Raw genomic sequence first — 26,672 nt, forward strand, 5'->3', positions numbered from 1 at the left:
CTGGTTTGGTCTGCTTTATTCTGGGGGTTACTAGAGTGTTTAATTTGGCTGTTTTTCCAGTTGGGTGGGAAAACTTTAATAATATGCTACAACATGTGGAGTGACGGAACTGAATTGACAGTGCATTACTCCTGCCTCAGTCGTAACAACACTTAGGGTTACAGAGTAAAGCTTGGAAGCCAATCATTATTTAAAACAAAGGTTGGCTCTTCAGCATGGCAGTGCAACCTCTCTGAGTGAGCTGGGAGCATCTCTATTTACTTATTCCTGATTGTTGGGTTTTTCTAGGATACGCATTAAGATTTCCTGTTGGGACTCGGACAGCTGAAGTTTGAAACCTGCCTAATCTCCGATTCACTACAAACAATGCCACGGGATATCCGTAAGCAATGAGGATACACAGGAGATGGCTGAAATTAAAATAGGAAATTATGGCAATACACAACAGGTTTTGTTGAAGATGTCACTCAGGTTCCCCTACCCCAGTAAAATGGCGCTGTGCATCTTAATACAGTTCACATCAAAATACCTTGCTGAGGTGGTAATGTTCCAGCCTCAAACAGAAGAATCAAGCCTCCCTTTGAGGCTGAGGTATCAGGGTGGTACTGGGTGGTCCAGGGTGCTCCAATTTCAGTGGTGCCCTATCTGCCCTCTCAGATGGATGTAAAAGTTCCTAGGGCACTATTTGAAGAAGAGAGGGGAGTTCTCCCCAGTGTCCTGGTCAATATTTATCCCTCAACCGACATCACTAAAACAGATTATCTGATGATTTATCTCATTGCTGTTTGTGGGATCTTGCTGTGTGCAAATTGGCTGCTGCATTTCTGACGTTAGCACAGTGACCACACTTGAAAAGTACTTGATTGGCTGAAAAGCACTTTGAGGTGGCCTTAGGTTGTGAATGCAAGTATGTAAATGTTAGTCTTTCTTCTTCAAGCAAACAGGCTGATGAGACTCTCCGGGATCACAATGGCTGCCTGAGTGGGCTTTGTACCTCATTCTAATACACCAGCATCAGGAGTGATCCAGAAGTTGGAAGGAAAATGTTGCCTCTAATCTGTCCGAACAACTTACCTCTCAAACTTCAGTGCATGTCCCTTCCATTCCTCACAAAAACCATTGTGTTTCTAAGTAAGATCCAGAGAGTCACAATGTCTCATTTCTGGTCAAGATTTATCATTCTGCCTTACAGTGGAAATTACTTGCAGACGGGTTAAATCCTGTGTATAAACAGATTGCCTTAATGTGCTGTGTACGTCATTAATTCCAGGCAATTTGCCTAATTACATTTCCTGTTTTAAAGGAAGTATTGAACCAGAACACACAATGACTTTACTCCAGAGGGTTTTCTGCAGCGTACATTACATGGGGAACAGATTATTTCTCCATCTATCACTGGATCGGTTTAGGAATCTCCTACTATGTGTGTTCATTGAAGCTCGTGGGTTACTGAGCCATCAGCAGCAAAACTGCAGATCATTCCCTGCCTGAGTTTAGATGATCTCAGCCATGGCACTGATGTAGATACTCAAATTGATCCTTAGTGTCAGAGGGGAAGTACTGAGGGAGTGCTGCCCTGTCGAAGGGGCAATACTGAGGGAGTGCTGCCCTGTCGAAGGGGCAATACTGAGGGAGTGCTGCCCTTTTGGAAGGGTGGTATCCAGACCAAGTACAGCAATTGCTGGGATCGGGGAAGGTGAGTCCAACAGCCCTTGTCCCACTGCACTCTCTGTGTAGTCACTTGGTTTGACATGTCACAGGCTTTTATTTAGAGCTGTTTTGAGGCTATGCCTTTGCTGGTTTTGCCGGTCAGAATGTGGTGTAACACTTCTCTGGTGAAAAGTTTCACTAGCACCCAATCCCTGCCTTTATAATGGTCACTCTTCCCACTCGAGCATTCGAGTTGATTCCTGCCTTTCAAATGTTCCTGCATTCCTGAGATTATATCAGAGAAGATCCAACTGTCGTGTTATATTGTGCTACCTGTTCCTGAGTTATCTGGGCTGTAGAATAAGTCAGGAAATCAGGGTCTAATTTTTTTTAAGAAACCAAGTCTAAGCGCAGGAAACGGGTGAATCATGTGAAAGAGAAGGAAGTGAGAAATCAACTGATAAACTTGAGTTAGGAGTTTGGAAAAGCAGATGGAAGTGAGGAATCAGAGGCAACAACACGATGAGAGTCTGGAGAGGTGGAGGAACGTAAAACAGTAACACTTCACTACCAGGAGGAATTGTGAATAAAATATTTTATTTGAAATTCAGAAAATTAAAAGCAAAAATTTACAATCGTAAATCCAGAAGGATCTTCAATGCCAACTGCTGAACTCGGAGGACTCCAGAGGGCGGGAATAATATGTCTCAGGATTGCTGGATCTGATCAGAAACAAACATGCAGCCTATAACACAATGCTGTCGAAGCTGGGAGGGTTCACATGGTGACACTCTGAACAGAGCTTCCTGGTCTGTGATTGCATTACTTAGAGAGGAATGGGAGGACCTGAAGTTGTCATCAGACCTGCTCCATCAGAGGAGAGGAAGGTTGATGCCAGTCACCCAGGCTTCTACCAGCTAGAGTCGCGAACAAGGTGCACCTCCATCACTGACCTCAGTGACAAGCACACAAACAGATCACTCAACCCTCTGTTCTTCCCGCTTTTTCTTCCCCTTCCCTCTCAGGACCCTGCCAGTGTGGGCATTAGAGAACATTGTGAGATCAGCTGTGTACTGACTCTGGCTTTGATCTTCCCTCCTTTCCTGGGTACAGATTGGCATTGCCCTAATGGGGTAAATGGACATTTGCTGTGCGAGGGATTGCAAATTTCAACAGATAAATTCAGGAATTCTGTGCGGGGGGAATGGGAGGGGGAATCTGCACTTGACGGTGCCATAAGTTGGAATTTATCCTTGGGACCCACACCTTAATCGTCTGTAACACAAGCGTCTAGAACACCATCACATGGTCTGTCCCCATCCCTTCTCCCCGACATTTAACCACAGGGCAGTCTCGTCATGTGACTGGTACAGGGTTACATATTCAAATCCCATTGAGCAAACCTTATTTCCACTTCACCAGTTTCAGATTCAGAAGTCACTGTTTATCAATCCAAAAATTTCCCCAATGTTTTTGGTTGGAGATGTTGTTTTTGAAAGCCCAGCAATGATACAAATGGGGATAACCATCGGGGTATGTTAGCACGGTGGTCTTGGATATGTGAGTTTAAATCCCACCATGGTAGTTTGAAAATTTGAATTCCATTAAAACAAAACAACATTGAGAAAATAAAATGTTGGTGTTAGCGAAGTGACCATGAAACTACTGGATTGTTATAACAATCCAACTAACACCCAATAGGGATAGAAAGCTGTTGCCTTTACCTAGCCTGGATTATATGCAATTCCAAACAAAAACTAACTTGATTGACTCTTAACTGCCTTTTGAAATGATCCAGCAAGACACTCAGTTGTATCCAGGGCCACAACAGATGGACAATAAATGTCAACCTTGCCAGTGACACCCACATCTCAAGAATTTTGAGCAAATAGTTGGATCTGCGGGCTGACAAGTCCCCGGGTCCTGATGGACTTCATCCTAGGGTCTTAAAAGAAATGGCTAGGGAGACGGTTGATGTATTGGTTTTAATTTTCCAAAATTCCCTAAATTCGGGGAAGGTTCCATTAGATTGGAAAATAGTGAGTGTAACTCCTTCATTCAAAAAGGGAAGGAGACAGAAAGCAGGAAACTACAGGCTAGTTAGTTTAACATCTGTTTAGGGAAACGTTAGAAGTTATTATTAAAGAGGTTATGGCAGGGCATTTAGAAAATTTCAAGGTAATCAGGCAGAGTCAACATGGTTTTGTGAAAGGGAAATCATGTTTAACCAATTTATTGGAGTCCTTTGAGGGAATTACATGTGTTGTGGATAAAGGGGAACCGGTGGATGTATTGTACTTAGATTTCCAGAAGGCATTTGATAAGATGCCACATCAAAGGTTATTGCAGAAAATAAAAGCTCATGGTGTAGGGGGTAACATATTGGCATGGATAGAAGATTGGCTAGCTAACAGGAAACAGAGAGTAGGCATAAATGGGTCATTTTCTGGTTGGCAAGATGTAACGAGTGGTGTGCCGCAGGGATCAGTGCTGGGGCCTCAACTTTTTACAATTTATATAAATGACTTGGATGAAGAGACTGAAGGTATGGTTGCTAAATTTGCTGATGACACAAAGGTAGGACAGTAAGTTGTGAAGAGGACACAAGGGGGCTACAAAGGGATATAGGTAGGTTAAGTGATCTGGCAAATGGAGTATAATGTGGGAAAATGTGAAATTGTCCATTTTGGCAGGAAGAATAAAAAAAGAATATTATCTAAATGGTGAGAGATTGCAGAGCTCTGAGATGCAGAGGAGATCTGGGTGTCCTAGTGCATGAATCGCAAAAGGTTAGTATGCAGGTACAGCAAGTAATTAGGAAAGCTAATAGAATGTTATCATTTGTTGCGAGGGGAATTGAATAGAAAAGTAGGGAGGTTATGCTTCAGCTATACAGGGCATTGGTGAGACCACATCTGGATTACTGTGTACAGTACTGGTCTCCTTATTTAAGGAAGGATGTAAATGCATTGGAGGCAGTACAGAGAAGGTTTATTAGACTAATATAAAAGCAAAATACTGCAGATGCTGGAAATCTGAAATTAAAGCAAGAAATGCTGGAAATACTCAGCATGTCTGGCAGCATCTGCTTCTCTCTCCACAGATGCTGCCAGACCTGCTGAGTATTTCCAGCATTTCTTGTTTTTATTACTAGACTGATACCTGGAATGGCGGGCTATACTATGAGGAAAGATTGGACAGGCTAGGCTTGTATCCGTTGGAGTTTAGAAGAGTAAGAGGCAACCTGATTGAAACATATAAGATCCTGAGGGGTCTTGACAGGGTGGATGTGGAAAGGATGTTTCCCCTTGTGGGAGAATCTAGAACTAGGGGTCACTGTTTAAAAATAAGGGGTCGCCCATTTAAGACAGAGATGAGGAGAAATTTTTTCTCTCAGAGGGTCATGAGTCTTTGGAATTCTCTTCCTCAAAAGGCGGTGGAAGCAGAGTCTTTCAATATTTTTAAGGCAGAGGTAGATAGATTCTTGATAAGCAAGGGGGTGAAAGGTTATTGGGGCAGGCGGGAATGTGGAGTTAAGATTACAATCAGATCAGCAATGATCTTGTTGAATAGCGGAACAGGCTCGAGGGGCCGAATGGCCTACTCCTAATTCGTATGTTCATATAAATTAATAAACACATTGTCCGGCCAATTGAAGGATGAGACCAGAGTCCCTGCAATCCAGCACTGTGGTAATCACCAACTCGGGTTAACACTTTGTTTCCTCAGTGTTGGTTTGCTGCCATGTACATCTCAAACAGGTTCTCTTGAAGCCATGCAGTAAGGTGGCATACAGCAGTGGGTGGATGCACATACTGAGAGTGAGCAGGCACTTGCTCACCTGGTAGGCTGTGTATATGTGGCTGGCTTTTCCCTTGTCCAAGTTGTGTAACCGCCGATACAGGTTAACATTCCGCAGTACTGTGTACGGGATGAAGGATACAGTGTACAGCACAATGACAACACTGACCAGGAGAGCTACCTGCCTTCGCTCGGATCTATCTACACTCTGGCTGCTGCTCACCTCCCTGAATATGGAAATGTAGGAAATGACAGTCATTGTGAATGGAACAGCACAGCCGAGAACAGCTAGAAACAGGCTGTACGGAAAGTAACGGGGCAAAGCCTCTTTGCTGGCGGAGCCCAAACACTCCGACTTGTTCCCATTCTGCGTCACTTCCGAGAAGACAAATGCCGGCGAGGTGATGGCAATGGCCAGGATCCATATAACCAGGCAGACAATCCAGGCATGTTTAGCCCGTACGTAATTGTGAGTGAACATGGGGTGTACAATCGACAGGTAACGGTTCAAGCTGATGCCTGCGATGAGGAACATGCTTCCGTATAGGTTACAGTTGAACAGGAAGCGTTCAATTTTACAAAGCACTTTTCCAAATGTCCAGTCCTTGCCATTGGTATAGTACAGAATCAACAGAGGCAGGGTGATGACATACAGCAGGTCATTCACTGCCAGGTTGAAGGCGAAGGTGATGCCAGTGTGCCAGGCCTGCTTTCGGCTGAGGAACACCCAGATGGCCAGAATGTTGACGATGAAAGCCAAAGTAAACTCAATGCCAAACATCGGGGGCAGCAATGCCTTCTGGATCTCAGCAAAGGAAGCATTTGACCAAGTACTCACTCCTTCCGTCATTTTCACTTGCCCTCAGCCCAGTCTGAGATCACCCTGCTGCCTCTCACACTCAGCTCCTGTGTGACGGGTTAGTGACTTGTTTGCGTTGGCTGGACCTGCAGTTATCGTCAGTCACTGGGTATCCAATCTCTTGTAGATATAACGAGAGAGTTTACAGGGATTCTGAAAATGAATATTTATTTTATTTATTTAGAAATACAGCACTGAAACAGGCCCATCAGCCCACCGAGTCTGTGCCGACCAACAACCACCCATTTATACTAATCCTACATTAATCCCATATTCCCTACCACATGCCCACCATTCTCCTACCACCTACCTACACTAGGGGCAATTTACAATGGCCAATTTACCTGTCAACCTGCAAGTCTTTGGCTGTGGGAGGAAACTGGAGCACCCGGAGGAAACCCACGCGGTCACAGGGAGAACTTGCAAACTCCGCAAAGGCAGTACCCAGAACTGAACCCGGGTCGCTGGAGCTGTGAGGCTGCGGTGCTGTGCCGCCCACAAACACCAGGATGATCATTATGGAATAAAGCTAGAATTACCCGACAGAGGAAGGGGCACCCAATAGGATCTTCCTGGCCCAAACCAATCAAACTTTGAGCAATGTTTTCAGCACTGTCGTACCTTCTGATTCACACCTAAATCGTGCTCACGGCAGTCTGTAAGACTCCGGATTGGCTCCTGAACTCCCACCTCTAACTCAGGTTGCTGTTTCTCTGCCGAGATCTGGTTTTGTATTCAACACAGTATCAATTTGAAAGTTTTTTTTTAAAAGCTCCAGGGCCCCGAGATAGGGAGAGGCAGGCAATCAAGGGTCCTCCTTCTCCCACCCACCAAGATTCAGCCACTCTCGTCAAGTAGATTTCACTTCCCGAATTGAATTCTCTTCTAAATGGAAATAGTATCTGGATTACAGGCTTTGAGAAAGGAACATTCAGTCTTCCTAATTGTTTCAATCATTCCTGCAGTTAGAGAATGGCGGAAATGTTTCTACTGTACTTGCTGTGTTATCTCAGCGCTGGGGCCCGGCGTGCAGACTGCAAGTTGCAGATTGTAAAATATATCAGAGACATAAACATTGTGGGATATACATGGAATTCAAAAGCAAAATACCGTGGATGCTGGAAATCTGAAATAATAATAGAAAATGCTGGAAATATTCAGCAAGTCTGGCAACATCAGTGGAGAGAGAAACAGAGTTAACGTTTCAGGTCTGTAACCTTTCATTAGAATTCTGTCATCGACCTGAAGCGTTAACTCGGTTTCTCGCTCCACAGATGCTGCCAGACTTGCTGAGTATTTCCAGCATTTTCTGTTTTTACCCCTAATGGAATTCCCTGATTATATTACGTGAAAATATGTAAGTTCTGACAATATAATTTTGTTAGGAGACAGTTAAAGAACAAATGAAAGGACTTGCGTCTGTGTCTCTGTGAGTATCAGTCTCACCTCTGAGTCAAAAACTGTGGGCTCAAGTCCCACTCCAGATTCTTGAGTGCAGCACTGAGGGAGTGCTGCAGTGTTGAAGGTGCCCTCTTTCAGATGAGATGTTAAACTGAGGCCCCGTCTGCTCTCTCAGGTGGATGTAAAAGATCCCATGGCACTATTTCGAAGAAGAGTAGGGCAGTTCTCCCCAGTGTCCTGGGCCAATATTCATCCCACAATCAACATCACTAAAACAGGTTATCTGATCATTATCACATTGCTGTTTGTGGGATCTTGCTGTGTGTAAATTGGCTGCTGCATTTATGACATTACAACAGTGACTACATTTCAAAAAGTACTTAATTGGCTGTAAAGCACTTTAGGACATCCCGAGGGTGTGAAAGGTGCTATAGAAATGCAAGTCTTTTTCTTTTATTTCCATTGCACATTTCGCCATCTCAGGATGTTTACAGACAAAAAATACTTTTGAATACAGTCACTGATGTGATGCAGGAAACCTGCAACCAAGCTGTACGCAGACTGTGAAACCTACAGATATAAAACAAGCTTTAAAAAAAAGAGGTGATTTCGAGATCATAACAGTAGAATCAAAATTTCAAAACTGCAAGAAGTTTTATTGGACAAAGTCAAATTAGTGCACAGACAGCAGCTGCTGAAGTTGACCTCAGCTCTATTCTCAGAATAATTTTGTTTGTGCCCGGTAAAGTCTGGCTCGGGTATAAAACTAAAACTCGACCTGGGCCCAACCTGACGACAGCCAACCCCAACCCGTCCCGAGCCTGAGTCCTTTAATTATTTCTCACTCTCGACCCAACCTGACACAAATCTCCTTCATCCGCTCCGGCAGCAGCCTGGAGTTGTGGGGAATCATGGGTAAGCCTGATCCCGTGACTTCTTGGAACCAGTCTCCAGCCCGACCCGACCCGAGCCCGAATGCTGGACTCAGAATTTAGACCCGACCCGATCCAAAGCTGACACATGTAGTCGGGTCTAGTTGGGTTCAGGTTGAGTAGCCAGGCTTTAGTGAAGAAGGGTCACTGACCTGAAACGTTAACTCTGCTTCTCTCTCCACAGATACTGCCAGACCTGCTGAGTGGTTCCAGCATTTCTTGTTTTTATTTAAGTGCCGGGGCACTGGAATCAAAACGGAAAATAAACCACAACTGGAAAAATTAGGGGGCACTGACATTCAGTTCATGGAATCAAATCCACACCATGGTCCAAAGTTCCTCTCTCTCAGATCAGTAAGAGATTCAAGGTTCAATAAGTTCACCTCAAAACTCGTGCTAAATTACCAATCTCAGTCAGAGAGACGACAGTGTTTGTAGACCACTTGGCAGTGCTTTTTTGTATGCAGGCCTCCTGACTATAGTGACCAAAGTGTAGCTAGGCCAGTATTGCCAGCTGTGGTTCAGGCAGTAACACTATTCCCTCTGACTCCAGAAAGTTCAGCACAGAAAGCCAGGCTAACACTTCAGTGAAATACAGAGGGAGTGCTGCACTGTCAGAGGTGCCATCTTTCAGATGGGACTTCCATTCCTCTAGCACCTTTCACAATCTCAGGACGTCCCAAAGCACTTTACAACCAATGAAGTACCTGTGAGGTAAATAAAAACAAGAAATGCTGGATTCACTCAGCAGGTCTGGCAGCATCTGTGAAAAGAGAAGCAGAGTTAACGTTTCGGGTCAGTGACCCTTCTTCGGAACCTTTGAGGTGTAGTCTCTGTTGTAATGTGGGAAACACCACAGCCAATCTGCACACAGCAAGCTCCCACAAACAGCAATGTGATAATGATCAGATCGTCCGTTTTAGTGAAAGCAAAATACTGCAGATGCTGGAAATCTGAAATCAAAACAAGAAATGCTGGAAATACTCAGCAGGTCTGGCAGCATCTGTGGAGACAGAAGCAGAGTTAACGTTTCGGGTCAGTGACCCTTCGTCAGTACTGGCAAAGGTTAGAAATGTAATAGGTTATCAGCAAATAAAGTGGGGGTGGGGCAAGAGATATCAAAAGGGAAGGTGTTGATAGAATAGGGTCAGTTATTCTCTGTGACCCTGTCCTATTAACACCTTCTCTTTTGGAAGTGCTGATGTTTCTGGAGTGGGACTTAAACCCACACCCTTCTGACTGAGAGGGGAGAGAGTACTGACTGAAACAAAATAACACAGATGCCAGTCGGTGTATTTCTGCTCCGCACGGTTTTGTAACTCCCTTTAACTTGGCAAGATTTCAAAGGGAGGGAGGACAGGGCTGTATCTTTTAGCAAACAGCCAAACAACATCATATCATGTGGCTGTATTCATTAGTTGCCCAAAATCTTATTCTTTCTGGCTGTTGATAATGGGAAACTCGATACCGTCACAGCTCTGAGGGAGAAAGTCTGGTTTGTAATCACCTGCAATTTCCACTCATACTTGATTATTGGTTTTAAGACTTTGTGTGTTATTGAGAGTCCCCCCCCCCCCCCCAAAGGACTGGTAAAAACTTCATCTATTAAAAAGAAAACTGAGACATTCAGTCACAATAATGCACTCTGCTCTGTTCAGACAATTTACTGGGATTGTGTAATCAGAATTTAAATCACTGTTAAAATAATCTCACTCACCTGCACAGATGGCCTGGGTCCAGAGCTCTCAGTTTGGTTTTTCCGAGTCACAGTACTGCACCTTTAAGCAAACGTTCTAGTCCTTTTCCTCGGTGAATTCCTTATTTGTACTTTTTCTTTTGCATAACTGCACCCAGTAAGGTCTGTAAGCGTGGCGAGTCTGTATCAGAATAAGAGTGGGTGGATGCAAATTGATTTTTCATATCTTAACTCATTATTTCCTGTGGGGGAATTTGTTAAACAGTTATAAAGACAGGAAACCGGTGGTTGCTGAGTTCTTCGTACAGCTCCCTATAGCTCACAATCCCATGTATACAGCATCTTACCAGCCAAGCAGGAGGCAGCTTTGATCCCAGTCTCTGCTCGGTCTGTCCTCAGTGGGGTCGCTGGCAGGGAATCTACAATTGCCTTCACTCCCACTGGCTTAGAGAGGGGAGAAAGCATTGGCCAGCATCTTTGCAATAGATCACACCCAGTGATCCCTAGTGATGGAGTCAGGCTAAGTTGTAATGCTTGCCGCAGTTGAATATCCCACCAGAAGCTCACTGTGAAGGCTCACATGAAGATCCAGTATTTGAGTGACGCACTGACATTTGAACAGAGGAAAGCTCATCGACCTCAAATGCTAAGTCGATTTCTCCACAGACCCTGCCAGACCTACGAGAATTTCCAACATTTTCTGTTATTTAGAAGAACTGCGTTGGCTGTGAAGTGCTTTGGAACATCCTGAAAGGTGCTATAAAAATGCAACTCTTTCTTTCTACCAGATGGCAGCCAGAGTCAGTCTCTGAATCTCCTTATCCACAGTGACAACCTGAGCAGCAATAGACAGGACATCTGTTTAATTCAAATCAGACACAAACAGCGAAACCATGTTTCCCTTCAATACATTAAGACCTGAAGTCACAAATAACTGCAAACAGAACATTGAACTGTTGAAGTGAACAGTTATTGAGTAAGCCACTGTGAAGCACCAGTGAGATAACATACAGTAAAGCACAGACCAGAATAGAATCATAGAGTCACAGAATTGTTACAGCACAGAAGGAGGCCATTTGGTCCATCCTGTCTATGCCAGCTCTCTGCAAAAGACACTCACCTAGTCCCACCCCCCTGCCTCTTCCCTATAGCCCTACAATTATTTTCCCTTCGGATATTTGTCCAATTCTCTTTTGAAAGCTACAATTGAATCTGCCTCCACCACACTCTCAGGCAGCGCGTTCCAGATCCTAACCACTCGCTGCGTAAAAATGTTTTTCTTCATGTCGTCTCTGGTTCTGTTGCCAATCACTTTAAATCAGTGTCCTCTGGCCCTGAATCCTTCTGCCAATGGGAAAGGTTTCTCCTTATCTACCCTGTCCCGACCCCTCATGAATTTTAACACCTCTATCAAATCTCTTCTTAATCTTCTCTTCTCCCAGCTTCTTCAATCTATCCATGTAATTGAAGTTCCTCATCCCCGGAATCATTCCCTTGAATCTTTTCTGCACCCTCTCTAATGCCTTCACATCCTTCTTAAAGCGTGGTGCCCAGAATTGGACACAATACTCCAGTTGAGGTCGAACCGGTGTTTTATAAAGGTTTATCATAAGTTCATTGCTCTTGTTCTCTATGCCCCTATTAATAAAGCCCAGGATCCAGTATGCTTTATCAACCTAGCAAAACTGGCGTCAATAGGAATCAGGGGGAAAACACTCCACTGGCTGGAGTCATACCTAGCGCGAAGGAAAATGGTTGTGGTCGTTGGAGGCCAATCATCTGAGCTCCAGGACATCACTGCAGGAGTTTCTCAGGGTAGTGTCCTAGGCCCAACTATCTTCAGCTGCTTCATCAATGACCTCCTTCAATCATAAGGTCAGAAGTGGGGATGTTCACTGATGATTGCACAATGTTCAGCACCACTCGTGACTCCTTAGATACTGAAGCAGTTTGTGTAGAAATGCAACAAGATGTGGACAATATCCAGGCTTGGGCTGAGAAGTGGCAAGTAACATTCGCGCCACACAAGTGCCAGGCAATGATCATCTCCAACAAGGAGAATCTAACCATGTCCCCTTGACATTCAATAACATTACCATCGCTGAATCCCCCACTATCAACATCCTAGGGGTTACCATTAATCAGAAATTGAACTGGAGTAGCCATATAAATACCATGGCTACAAGAGCAGGTCAGAGGCTAGGAATCCTGCGGCGAGTAACTCACCTCCTGACTCCCCAAAGCCTGTCCACCATCTACAAGGCGCAAGTCAGGAGTGTGATGGAATACTGTCTACTTGCCTGGATGGGTGCAGCTCCAACAACACTCAAGAAGCTCAACACCAACCAGGACAAAGCAGCCTGCTTGATTGGCACCCATCCACTAACATTCAGTCCCTCCACCACCAACGCACAGTGGCAGCAGTGTGTACCATCTACAAGATGCACTGCAGCAACGCACCAAGGCTCCTTAAATAGCACCTTGCAAACTCGCGACCTCTACCATCTAGAAGAACCCCACATGGACTGCAGCGGTTCAAGAAGGCAGCTCACCACCACCTTCTCAAGGGCAATTAGGGATGGGCAATAAATGCTTGCCTGGCCAGCGACACCCACATCCCTTGAACAAATATTTAAAAAACGCTTTCTCAGCCTGCCCTGCCATCTTCAATGATTTGTGCACCTATACCCCTACTCCCCCCCCGCTCCTGCACCCCTTTAAAATTGTGCTGTCATGAAGACCCCCACATGCCAAGAATAAGGCATATTAATTTTGTCATGAACATTAATGTTAAACTGTTGCTGGACTGAAGAAGTGACTTGTTTTACAAGAGATCACCAGACACTTGGCTGGAAGATCATTTGCATACTAAGACAGTGTTTGGAGAGACAAAAGAATTGCTCAATGATTCAATTAACAGAGATTGAGCTGGGCAATGGTGATCAACATCTTGCTGTGATGGGAGACGGCACTATTGAACTGTTCAATAATTCCTGAGCATGATGGGTCCCCCTTTTTATGCTTAGTTATTATTTCTTTTTCCTTTTTTATTTGGTTATTTTATTATAGGTTTTTCAGTTTGTTTAGTTTGTTTCCACTGTGCTTACCCACTGTTTTGTTTTTTTTAATGTGTTTTTTTATGTTTGTGCTTGGAGTGCTCTGTGCTTTACACTCATTCACACCCTCTCTGCACTAATGCTTTGTCTTTCAGCACACCATTAACATTCCATTTCCTTTGTTCCATGACCTTCTGGTCAGCTATTCTGTGACCTTGTCCTATCAACACCTTCGTCTTTGTTATCTCTTTCTCCCACCCCCGCTTTACTTGCTTAAAACCTTTTACATTTCCATTATTTGTCAGTTCTGATGAAGGGTCACTGACCTGAAACGTTAACTCTGCTTCTCTCTCCACAGATGCTGCCAGACCTGCTGAGTATTTCCAGCACTTTGTTTTTATTTCGGATTTCCAGCATCTGCAGTATTTTGTTTTTAGTAAAGATGCAGGAGAGTTTGTTGAAAAAACTTAGTCACATGACTAACCTGCTGGCCGACTTGGAGTTTTGAATTGTGCTCACAGGATAGTTTGGGGTCAGACTACCATTGGTGCCTGAAGCTGGAACAAGAAAGCCTCTGAACTTGCCGCACTCCGTTCTCTCAGGTCTAACCCCGGCATTGTCATCAAACCTGCAGACAAGGGAGGTGCTGTTGTTGTCTGGCGCACCGACCTCTACCTTGCAGAGGCTCAGCGCCAACTCTCAGACGCTTCTTCCTACTTCCCCCGGACCATGATCCCACCACTGAACATCAAGCTACTGTCCACAGAACTGTCACTGACCTCATCTCTGGAGATCTTCCCTCTACAGCTTCCAACCTCATAGTCCCATGACCGCAGACAGCCCGCTTCTATCTCCTTCCCAAAATCCACAAACAGGACTGTCCCAGCAGACCCATTGTTTCAGCCTATTCCTGCCCCACTGAACTTATTTCTTCCTATCTTGACTCCATCTTTTCTCCGCTGGTCCAGTCTCTTCCCACCTACATCTGTGACTCTTCTGACACCCTGCCTCATTTTGACAATTTCCAGTTTCCTGGCTCTAACCGCCTCCTCTTCACTATGGACGTCCAATCTCTCTACACCTCCATCCCCCACCAGGATGGTTTGTGGTCTCTCCGCTTCTTCCTTGAACAGAGGCCCAACCAGTCCCCATCCACCACCACCCTCCTCCGCCTGGCTGAACTTGTTCTCACATTGAACAACTTCTCCTTCATCTCCACTCATTTCCTTCAAGTAAAAGGTGTCGCTATGGGTACCCGCATGGGTCCTAGTTATAACTGTCTTTTTGTGGGATATGTTGAACATTCCTTGTTCCAGTCCTACTCAGGCCCCCTCCCCCAACTCTTTTTCCGGTACATTGATGACTGTATCGGTGCCGTTTCCTGCTCCCGCCCCGAGCTAGAAAACTTTATCAACTTTGCTTCTAATTTCCACCCTTCTCTCACCTTCACCTGGTACATCTCCGACAGTTCCCTTCCCTTCCTCGACTTCTCTATCTCCATCTCTGGTGATAGGCAGTCTACTAATATCCATTACAAGCCCACTGACTCCCACAGCTACCTCGACTACACTTCTTCACACCCTACCTCCTGTAAGGACTCCATTCTATTCTCCCAGTTTCTCCATCTCCGACGCATCTGCTCTGATGATGCAACCTTCCATGACAGCGCTTCTGATATGTCTTTTTCCTCAACCGAGGATTCCCCCCCCACTGTGGTTGACAGGGCCCTCAACTGTGTCCGACCCATTTCCCGCACCTCTACCCTCACTTCTTCCCCTACCTCCCAGAACCGTGACAGGGTTCCCCTTGTCCTCACTTTCCACCCCACCAGCCTCTGCATCCAAAGGATCATCCTCCGCCATTTCCGCCACCTCCAGCGTGATGCCACTACCAAACGCATCTTCCCCTCCCTTCCCCTGTCAGCATTCCAAAGGGATCATTCACTCCACGACACCCCGGTCCACTCCTCCATTACCCCCAACATCTTGTCCCCTTCCCATGGCACCTTCCCCTGCAATCGCAGGAGGTGTAATACCTGCCCATTTACCTCCTCTCTCCTCACTATCCAAGGCCCCAAACACTCCTTTCAGATGAAGCAGCGATTTACTTGTACTTCTTTCAATTTAGTATACTGTATTCACTGCTCACAATGAGGTCTCCCCTACATTGGGGAAACCAAACGCAGACTGGGTGATCACGCAGAACACCTCTACTCAGTACGAAAACATGAGCCTGAGCTTCCGGTTGCTTGCCATTTCAACACTCCCCTCTGCTCTCATGCTCACATCTCTGTCCTGGGCTTGCTGCCGTGTTCCAGTGAACATCAACGCAAGCTTGAGGAACAGCATCTCATTTACCAATTAGGCACACTACAGCCTGCCGGACTGAACATTGAGTTCAATCATTTCAGAGCATGATGGGCCCCTCTTTTTATTTTTAGTTATTTTTTCTTTTTAATTTGTTGGGCGGCGCAGTGGTTAGCACCGCAGCCTCACAGCTCCAATGACCTGGGTTCGGTTCTGGGTACTGCCTGTGCAGAGTTTGCAAGTTCTCCCTGTGACCGTGTGGGTTTTCGCTGGGTGCTCCGGTTTCCTCCCACAGCCAAAGACTTGCACTTTGATAGGTAAATTAGCCATTGTAAATTGCCCCTAGTGTAGGTAGGGGAATTGTGGGGATGTGGTAGGAATGTGGGATTAATATCGGATTAGTATCAATGGGTGGTTGATGGTTGGCACAGACTCGGTGGGCCGAAGGGCCTGTTTCAGTGCTGTATCTCTCTCTAAAAATAAAAATGTTATCGTTGTTTGTTTCTCCTGTGCCTACCCACTGTTTTTTTATAATATAAAAACAAGAAATGCTGGAACCACTCAGCAGGTCTGGCAGCATCTGTGGAAAGAGAAGCAGAGTTAACGTTTCGGGTCAGTGACCCTTCATCGGAACTGTGTTTTTATATTGTTTGTGCTTGGAGCCAGGGCTGTTCATTTTACAGTCAATTCTCTGTTCTTACGCTTTGTCTTTCAGCACACCATTAACATACCATTTGCCTTTGCTCCATGACCTTCTGGTCGGTTATTCTCTGTGACCTTCTCTTTTGTTATCGCTTGCCCCACCCCCGCTTTACTTGCTTAAAACCTTTTACATTTCTAATATTTGTCAGTTCTGATGAAGGGTTTCTGACCTGAAATGTTAACTCTGCTTCTCTCTCCACAGATGCTGTCAGATCTGCTGAGTATTTCCAGCATTTCTTGTTTTTATTTCAAATTTCCAGCATCTGCAGTATTTTGCTTTTATTATATATATACAAGAAAGCCTCTCTCCTGGCTGGCTCTCTCTCACTTTCTCCCGAGCCTCCAGATCCGGTGAAGTTGCATAAAACTCAAGAGAGAAAAGCCCCCCACATCGAAACAAGTTAAAGCATGCACTGGGTCCCAACAAACAGCAAGACTTACCGGCAACCAAAGACTCAACATCAAACTCAAAGGACAGTAAATAGAAACCCATCCATTGCCTCAAACTTTTCCCCTTTATTCTTTTCTACTTTTTCTGTCTCTATCTGCGTGTGTGATTATCACGTATGTATGCTAGCGTGGTCATGTAGCATATTCGTAGCCGCTACCCGAATTAGAGTTTAAGATTAATAAATTTCCACCTTTCTTGTTTAAATCTAAGAAAACCTATCTAATTGATTTCTTTGCCTTACAATTGGAAAACGGTGAACAAGGATTCACTGAGGAGGAGCTAAAAACACAGTGTATTTAAAATTAAACCCTGTTATGGCTAGACCAGGCAAAGAGAGGGAATCCCTAGACCCCTGTCTCACCTGGTCATAACAGTACCCTTTATGTTATATTGCCTCTCCTCGTTCCTCCTACCAAAATTAATTCCTTCACACTTTTCCGCATTAAATTTCATCTGCCACTTGTCTGCCCATTCCACCAACCAGCCTATGTTCTCTTGAAGTTTATCTCTGTTCTCCCAGTTCACAGTACTTCCATGTTTTGTGTCACCTGCAAATTTTGAAATTGTGCCTTATACACCCAAGTCTAAGTTATTAATATATATGAAGAAAAGATAGGGTCCTATCACCAACCCCTGGGGAAACACCACTATATATCTTCCTCCAGTCTGAAAAACAACTGTTCACCATTACTGCGGATGCTGGAAATCTGAAACAAAAACAAGAAATGCTGGAATCACTCAGCAGGTCTGGCAGCATCTGTGGAAAGAGAAGCAGAGTTAACATTTCGGGTCAGTGACCCTTCTTCGGAACTGACAAATATTAGAAAAGTCACAGATTATAAACAAGTGAGGTGGGGGTGGGGCAAGAGATAACAAAGGAGAAGGTGTAGATTGGACCAGGCCACATAGCTGACCAAAAGGTCACGGAGAACAGGCAAACAATATGTTAATGGTGTGTTGAAAGACAAAGCATTAGTACAGATTAGGTGTGAATACACTGAATATTGAACAGCAGCAAGTGCAAACCTGAAGAAAAACAACCTGAAAAAACAGTGGGTAAGCAAACTGAACAAACTAAGATGAAATGAAATAAATGCAAAAAAAGATTGTAAAAAAATGTAAAAATGAAGAAAAAATAACTAAAAATGAAAGTAAAATGGGGGGCTGTCATGCTCTGAAATTATTGAACTCAATGTTCAGTCCGGCAGGCTGTAGTGTGCCTAATCGGTAGATGAGATGCTGTTCCTCGAGCTTGCGTTGATGTTCACTGGAACACTGCAGCAATCCCAGGACAGAGATGTGAGCATGAGAGCAGGGGGGAGTGTTGAAATGGCAAGCAACCGGAAGCTCAGGCTCATGTTTTCGTACTGAGCAGAGATGTTCTGCAAAGCGGTCACCCAGTCTGCGCTTGGTCTCCCCAATGTAGAGGAGACCACACTGTGAGCAGCGAATACAGTATACTACATTGAAAGAAGTACAAGTAAATCGCTGCTTCACCTGAAAGGAGTGTTTGGGGCCTGGGATAGTGAGGAGAGAGGAGGTAAATGGGCAGGTATTACACCTCCTGCGATTGCAGGGGAAGGTGCCCTGGGACGGGGACGAGGTGGTGGGGGTAATGGAGGAGTGGACCAGGGTGTCGCGGAGGGAACGATCCCTTCGGAATGCTGACAGGGGAAGGGAGGGGAAGATGCGACTGGTAGTGGCATCACGCTGGAGGTGGCGAAAATGGCGGAGGATGATCCTTTGGATATGGAGGCTGGTGGGATGAAAAGTGAGGACAAGGGGAACCCTGTCACGGTTCTGGGAGGGAGGGGAAGGGGTGAGGGTAGAGGTGCAGGGAATGGGTCGGACACGGCTGAGGGCCCTGTCAACCACAGTGGGGGGAAATCCTCGGTTGAGGAAAAAGGAGGTCATATCAGAAGCACCGTCATGGAAGGTAGCATCATCAGAGCAGATGCGTCGGAGACGGAGAAACTGGGAGAATGGAATGGAGTCCTTACAGGAGGTAGGGTGTGAAGAAGTGTAGTCGAGGTCGCTGTGGGAGTCAGTGGGCTTATAATGGATATTGGTAGACAACCTATCCCCAGAGATGGAGACAGAGAAGTCGAGGAAGGGAAGGGAAGTGTCAGAGATGGACCATGTAAAGGTGAGAGAAGGGTGGAAATTGGAAGCAAAGTTGATAAAGTTTTCTAGTTCGGGGCGGGAGCAGGAAACGGCACCGATACAGTCATCAATGTACCGGAAAAAGAGTTGGGGGAGGGGGCCTGAGTAGGACTGGAACAAAGAATGCTCGACATATCCCACAAAAAGACAGGCATAACTAGGACCCATGCGGGTACCCATAGCGACACCTTTTACTTGAAGGAAGTGCGTGGAGTTGAAGGAGAAGTTGTTCAATGTGAGAACAAGTTCAGCCAGGCGGAGGAGGGTGGTGGTGGATGGGGACTGGTTGGGCCTCTGTTCCAGGAAGAAGCGGAGAGCCCTCAAACCATCCTGGTGGGGGATGGAGGTGTAGAGCGATTGGACGTCCATAGTGAAGAGGAGGCGGTTGGGACCAGGAAACTGGAAATTGTCAAAATGACGTAGGGCGTCAGAAGAGTCACGGATGTAGGTGGGAAGAGACTGGACCAGCGGAGAAAAGATAGAGTCTAGATAGGAAGAAATAAGTTCAGTGGGGCAGGAGCAGGCTGACACAATGGGTCTGCCGGGACAGTCCCGTTTGTGGATTTTGGGAAGGAGGTAGAAGCGGGCTGTCCGGGGTTGTGGGACTATGAGGTTGGAAGCCGTAGAGGGAAGATCTCCAGAGGAGATGAGGTCAGTGGACGGTGGCTTGATGTTCGGTGGTGGGGTCATGGTCCAGAGGGAGGTAGGAAGAAGTGTCCGTGAGTTGGCGTTGAGCTTCTGCAAGGTAGAGGTTGGTACGCCATACAACAACAGCACCACCCTTGTCTGCAGGTTTGATGACCATGTCGGGGTTAGACCTGAGAGAACGGAGTGCCTCAAGTTCAGAGGGGGACAGGTTAGAGTGAGTGAGGGGGGCAGAGAAATTGAGACGACCAATGTCTCGCCGACAGTTTTCAATGAAGAGATCAAGAGCGGGTAAGAGGCCAGGGGGAGGGGTCCAGGTGGAGGGAGAATGCTGGAGGCGGGTGAATGGGTCTGCTGGTCGGGGGGAGGACTCCTGGTCGAAGAAGTGAGCCCGGAGGCGGAGGCGACGGAAGAAGAGCTCAACGTCATGCCGAGCACGAAATTCATTGAGGTGGGGGCGTAAGGGGATAAAACTGAGACCTTTGCTGAGTACAGAACGCTCAGCATCAGAGAGGGGGAGGTCAGCGGGTAGTGTGAATACACGGCAAGGGGTCAGATCAGAAGGGGTGGGGTCAGAGGGAAGTGAAGCAGAAGGAGGATCTGGAGGGGCATTAGTCCCCATCAGCTGCTGGAGCTTGCGTTCCTTAACACCTGAAAGGAAGAAAAAAAGTTTTTTGTTAATGCGTCGGATGAGACGTAAGATGAGATGAAACTGCGGAGTAGAACAGATTTGAGATAAGGTGAGATGGTGCTGCTGGAGAGAGAGGTCCAGTGTGTGCATGTGGCGGCGCATAGCACTGAGTGTGGATCTCAGGATGCGGCGAGAGTAGCAGTCCGAGGAACGTTGTATTTCTCGGAGATACCTGTGATCCTGGGTGGTTTCAAAGCATGATGGGTGAAACTGCAGTTGGAATCCACATGGAATAAGTCGGAGCCGGAGACAGTCACTGAGGAAGGAGATGTGGCTGTGAAAACGAGTTTTGGAAGATACCTTATCAAACACCAGGAGGGAAATAGAAAGCAATGAAGGTGAACAAGGTAAAAGAGACAAACGAAAATCCCGTCGGAGAGAAGAGCAGAACTTCTTCAAGGTAGGCATTCCTGGAAGAGAAGTGGCAGTGAATTAAACACTAAAATAAAAGCAAAATACTGCGGATGCTGGAAATCTGAAACAAAAACAAGAAATGCTGGAATCACTCAGCAGGTCTGGCAGCATCTGTGGAAAGAGAAGCAGAGTTAACGTTTCGGGTCAGTGACCCTTCTTCGGAACTGACAAATATTAGAAAAGTCACAGATTATAAACAAGTGAGGTGGGGGTGGGGCAAGAGATAACAAAGGAGAAGGTGCAGATTGGACCAGGCCACATAGCTGACCAAAAGGTCACGGAGAACAGGCAAACAATATGTTAATGGTGTGTTGAAAGACAAAGCATTAGTACAGATTAGGTATGAATACACTGAATATTGAACAGCAGCAAGTGCAAACCTGAAGAAAAACAACCTGAAAAAAACAGTGGGTAAGCAAACTGAACAAACTAAGATGAAATGAAATAAATGCAAAAAAAGATTGTAAAAAAATGTAAAAAGGAAGAAAAAATAACTAAAAATGAAAGTAAAATGGGGGGCTGTCATGCTCTGAAATTATTGAACTCAATGTTCAGTCCGGCAGGCTGTAGTGTGCCGAATCAGTAGATGAGATGCTGTTCCTCGAGCTTGCGTTGATGTTCACTGGAACACTGCAGCAATCCCAGGACAGAGATGTGAGCATGAGAGCAGGGGGGAGTGTTGAAATGGCAAGCAACCGGAAGCTCAGTTGAGAAAACTTTATCAACTTTGCTTCCAATTTCCACCCTTCTCTCACCTTTACATGGTCCATCTCTGACACTTCCCTTCCCTTCCTCGACTTCTCTGTCTCCATCTCTGGGGATAGGTTGTCTACCAATATCCATTATAAGCCCACTGACTCCCACAGCGACCTCGACTACACTTCTTCACACTCTACCTCCTGTAAGGACTCCATTCCATTCTCCCAGTTTCTCCGTCTCCGACGCATCTGCTCTGATGATGCTACCTTCCATGACGGTGCTTCTGATATGACCTCCTTTTTCCTCAACCGAGGATTTCCCCCCACTGTGGTTGACAGGGCCCTCAGCCGTGTCCGACCCATTCCCCACACCTCTACCCTCACCCCTTCCCCTCCCTCCCAGAACCGTGACAGGGTTCCCCTTGTCCTCACTTTTCATCCCACCAGCCTCGTTATCCAAAGGATCATCCTCCGCCATTTTCGCCACCTCCAGCGTGATGCCACTACCAGTCGCATCTTCCCCTCCCTTCCCCTGTCAGCATTCCGAAGGGATCGTTCCCTCCGCGACACCCTGGTCCACTCCTCCATTACCCCCACCACCTCGTCCCCGTCCCAGGGCACCTTCCCCTGCAATCGCAGGAGGTGTAATACCTGCCCATTTACCTCCTCTCTCCTCACTATCCCAGGCCCCAAACACTCCTTTCAGGTGAAGCAGCGATTTACTTGTACTTCTTTCAATGTAGTATACTGTATTCGCTGCTCACAGTGTGGTCTCCTCTACATTGGGGAGACCAAGCGCAGACTGGGTGACCGCTTTGCAGAACATCTCCGCTCAGTCCGCAAGCAGGACCCTGAGCTTCCGGTTGCTTGCCATTTCAACACTCCCCCCTGCTCTCATGCTCACATCTCTATCCTGGGATTGCTGCAGTGTTCCAGTGAACATCAACGCAAGCTCGAGGAACAACATCTCATCTACCGATTAGGCACACTACAGCCTGCCGGACTGAACATTGAGTTCAATAATTTCAGAGCATGACAGCCCCCCATTTTACTTTCATTTTTAGTTATTTTTTCTTCATTTTTACATTTTTTTACAATCTTTTTTTGCAGTTATTTCATTTCATCTTAGTTTGTTCAGTTTGCTTACCCACTGTTTTTTCAGGTTGTTTATCTTCAGGTTTGCACTTGCTGCTGTTCAATATTCAGTGTATTCACACCTAATCTGTACTAATGCTTTGTCTTTCAACACACCATTAACATATTGTTTGCCTGTTCTCCGTGACCTTTTGGTCAGCTATGTGGCCTGGTCCAATCTACACCTTCTCCTTTGTTATCTCTTGCCCCACCCCCACCTCACTTGTTTATAATCTGTGACTTTTCTAATATTTGTCAGTTCCGAAGAAGGGTCACTGACCCGAAATGTTAACTCTGCTTCTCTTTCCACAGATGCTGCCAGACCTGCTGAGTGATTCCAGCATTTCTTGTTTTTGTTCACCATTACTCTCTGTTTCCCGTCACTCAGCCAACGTTGTAGCCATGCTGTCACTATCCCTTTTTGTTCCATGGGCTCTAACTTTTCTGACAAGTCTGTTATGTGTGGCACTGAGGTTAAACTGACAAGCTGGGCTTGTCTTCACACACATTGTTGCACCAGGGTGCAAGAGTTGCAATTCTCCAGTCTTCTGGCATCACCCCTATATCTAAGGAGGATTTGAAGATTATAGCCAGTGCCTCTGCAATTTCCACCCTTACTTCTCTCAGTATCCTTGGATGCATCTCATCCAGTCCTAATGACTTATCAACTCTCAAGTACAGCAAGCCCTTCTAATACCTCCTCTTTATCAATTTTTAGCCCATCCAGTGTTTCAAGTACCTCCTCTTTCATGCCGACTTGGGCAGCATCTTCTTCCATGGGAAAGTAAAGTATTCATTTAATACCTCAACCACGCCCTCTGTCTCCATGTGTAAATCCCCTTTTAGGTCCATAATCGTCCCCAATCCTCCTTTTATCACCTTTTTGCTAATTATATGCCTATAGAAGACTTTTAAGTTCCCTTTTATGTTATTTTATTTTTATTTAGAGATACAGAACTGAAACAGGCCCTTCGGCCCACCGAGTCTGTGCCGACCAAGAACCACCCATTTATATTAACCCTACCATAATCCCATATTCCCTACCACCAACCTCCTTTCATACTATCTTTACTTCTCTTATTTGCTTTTCCACTTCCCCTCTGAACCTTTTATATTCAGCCTGGTTCTCAATTGTATTATCCGCCTAACATCTGTCATATGCACCCCTTTTACTGCTTCATATTGTGGTTACAATACTGGACTAGGAACACCCACGGTCATACATTCAATGGAGCTGATATTTGGGGGTTAACTGGACTGCTGTAAAAACGCATCACATTCAGTAATGCTTTCTGGGGAGGGAACCCACTGCTCCTTCCCAATCCGAGCCAACACACAATTCCAGCCCCACACTACACAGACTTTTAGTGGCTGTGTAAGCCAGCATAATATCAGGGAAACAAACAAATGAGGCCATTGCAGTGTTGGTCACATCCTGAGAACCAATTCAAAAGTCTTGCATGAGCAAAACACCTTTTCACTTCCCAGAAACATCTTAAAAACACTTACATATGACAGATGATGTTGATGGGCAGTGACTCTGGGAGGCCTGCTCTGCTCTAAAAACCTCAGCAAGCAGGGCTTCGGGTTAAACATCTAAAGACGCCTTCGATGGCACCGCACTGAAATAGCAGCCTGTCTGCAGTAGGTTTTATTTCCAACATGAGCTTCACTGTGAAAGGTCACACCGAAAAACAATGTGTGGCAGCAAAAGGGTGATGCTTCTAAAAAGTGTGCAGTGGTTTCTTATTACTGTACTGCTGGCTGGACTCCAGCAGGATGCAGCTCATTATTTACCATCCCTGATATCTGTCCGGACTCCTTCAGGGTTGCTTCTGTCCAGACCATTGTCTCCCATCTGCTGCTTCAGTCTCTCCCCTCCCCCTCACACCACTCCCATGCTACGACCCCCAACACTGCCTGCCTGGCAGCCCCAAAACTGTTCCCCCCAACTCTGCCCTACGACTATCGCCCTCCCCAAGACCCACTTCAGTTTCCGAGCCCTGCCCACCGCCAGCTGTGACATCCCCCGTTAGTATATAAACCAACCTGACATGGTTTAGTTCTGGGGGGGTTTCTATTTTTTTTTCTTAGAGATACAGCACTGAAACAGGCCCTTCGGCCCACCAAGTCTGTGCCGACCAACAACCACCCATTTATATGAATCCTATATTCCCTACCACATCCCCGCCTTCCCTCAATTCTCCTACCATCTACCTACACTAGGGGCAATTTATAATGACCAATTTACCTATCTACCTGCAAGTCTTTAGCTGTGGGAGGAAACCGGAGCACCCGGCAAAAACCCACATGGTCGCAGGGAGAACTTGCAAACTGCGCACAGGCAGTACCTAGAATTGAACCCGGGTCGCTGGAGCTGTGAGGCTGCGGTGCTAACCACTGCGCCGCCCTTTTTGAAACTGTGTAGAGCTGTGTGCTATTAACTCTATATAGCTTGCGGTTTGAAAATTACAATAACAGGAAGGGACCTGCACGAAGCATTTCCAGTGAATAACACTCTATTCACATATCTGGCTCTCAGCTGCTTCTCTCCAGCTGTACCTTATCTGCACTTAGCCCAGAAACTTCACTTTTTTTCTTCATTCACAGGATGTGGGCGTCGCTGGCTAGGCCAGCATTTCTTGCCCATCCATAATTGCCCCCGAGAAAGTGGTGGTGAGCTGCCTTCTTGAACTGCTGTGGTCCACGTGGGGTAGGTACACCTACAGTGCTGTAAGGGAGAGTTCCAGGATTTTGACCCAGCGACAGTGAAGGAACAGTGATATATTTCCAAGTCAGGATGGTGTGTGGCTTGGAGGGGAACTTGCAGTTGGCAGTGTTTCCATGCATCTGCTGCCTTTGTCCTAGATGGTAGAAGTCGTGGGTTTGGAAGGTGCTGTCGAAGGAGCCTTGCTGAGTTGTTGCAGTGCATCTTGTAGATGGTACACACTGTGCATCAGTGGTGGAGGGTGTAAGTGGGAGAAGATGGAACAGAAGTAGGAAACTGGGTTCATTCCCTTGTGGCAGTTTTACTGTTCTGCCTGAGATTAACCAGGGGGTTTGGTCTGTAGGACTCAAATACTCACCTGATGAACTCATTGCATAGGTCAACATAATTCTGTTTTTGTCTTTTTTAAGATCCCACTCCAAGTGACTGTCAGATAGTTGAACTGCAGCCTATTCTGCCTTGGTCTATTACACCGGATAATGATATTCAACCAGGTGGGCTTCACACCTGCAGTGACATTTGAGCAATGGCTATAAGATCAGGAGCAGGAACCCTAGCTGATATACAAGGAGGCACAGAGCCCACTTGTAGTGCCTCAACAGTGGGGCTCAGACCAGTTAAACCAGGGTGTCAAAGCGCGAACCTTGAACTGAGAGGTTCAGGTGTACTCCAGATCAAGACTGAACCTGTGGGGGCTAATGAAAGTGTTTACAGGACTGGGAGACAGTGGCCCTGATGTAGGAGGACTTCAGTAACTTTGGAATCAAGACAAAAAATGGAAGGGAAAATGAGTGGGGGGGGGGGGGAAATGGAATTGGAAGGAAGAAATAAAAAAATAATTTACAAATTCTAAAGGAAAAGCGCAGAAAAAGAGTAGGAAAGGTCACCGCATTCAGGATAACTGACCCTGGGAGCTGGGAGATTGTAAGGAAGACAGAAGATCACTGATGGAGCAATGTCACTGAGTGTGTGAATCATTAACCAGGAGACTGCCATAGAGCAGGGTGACCATCTATCAGCCTCTGCAAGATACATTCCCAGTGCATACGTTGATAAACTGTACTAACCTTACACACCAACTCACACTGGGGGCAGTAGGGTGGGTGAGAATTTGCAAACTGGATTGCATGCAGTTACCAGCTTGGACTAATGCACCCAGACTGCAATGGTCTCCTTCCTATCCGAAAGCTGCAGGGGTGAAGCCTCAAACACACCAGGAATCCTCAACTCAATCAACGGGTTCCCCCTCTCACCTCCCCCCCAACAGGAGCCAGACTGATACCCCCAGCCCGCTCGCTTTCACTCCTAACCCCCTACACACAATACCCCCGGCCTGCTCACTCAC

General features: G+C 46.1%; 1 protein-coding gene and 1 long non-coding RNA gene across 2 annotated transcripts in view; both read right to left on the minus strand.

Moving 5' to 3' along the window:
* Positions 1–2,230: 2,230 nt before the first annotated feature.
* Positions 2,231–26,672, minus strand: part of ppan (peter pan homolog) — a 42,668-nt gene continuing 18,226 nt past the window's right edge. Inside the window, exons 13-15 of the mRNA XM_068021028.1 lie at positions 9,529–9,596; positions 6,946–7,033; positions 2,231–6,312 (exon numbers count right to left, since the gene is read on the minus strand). Of these exons, the coding sequence (XP_067877129.1) occupies positions 5,360–6,312; positions 6,946–7,033; positions 9,529–9,596 (1,109 nt within the window). The 3' untranslated portion in view covers positions 2,231–5,359. The remainder of the gene's footprint in view (positions 6,313–6,945; positions 7,034–9,528; positions 9,597–26,672) is intronic.
* On the minus strand, positions 10,524–24,988 carry LOC137355768 (uncharacterized). Its single transcript, XR_010970964.1, has 3 exons — positions 24,109–24,988; positions 10,687–11,174; positions 10,524–10,581 (listed from the first exon to the last, which is right to left on the minus strand). It is a non-coding gene; the product is annotated as an uncharacterized lncRNA (long non-coding RNA).

Source organism: Heterodontus francisci, chromosome 43, assembly GCF_036365525.1.
Source record: "Heterodontus francisci isolate sHetFra1 chromosome 43, sHetFra1.hap1, whole genome shotgun sequence".
Lineage (NCBI taxonomy): Eukaryota > Metazoa > Chordata > Chondrichthyes > Heterodontiformes > Heterodontidae > Heterodontus > Heterodontus francisci.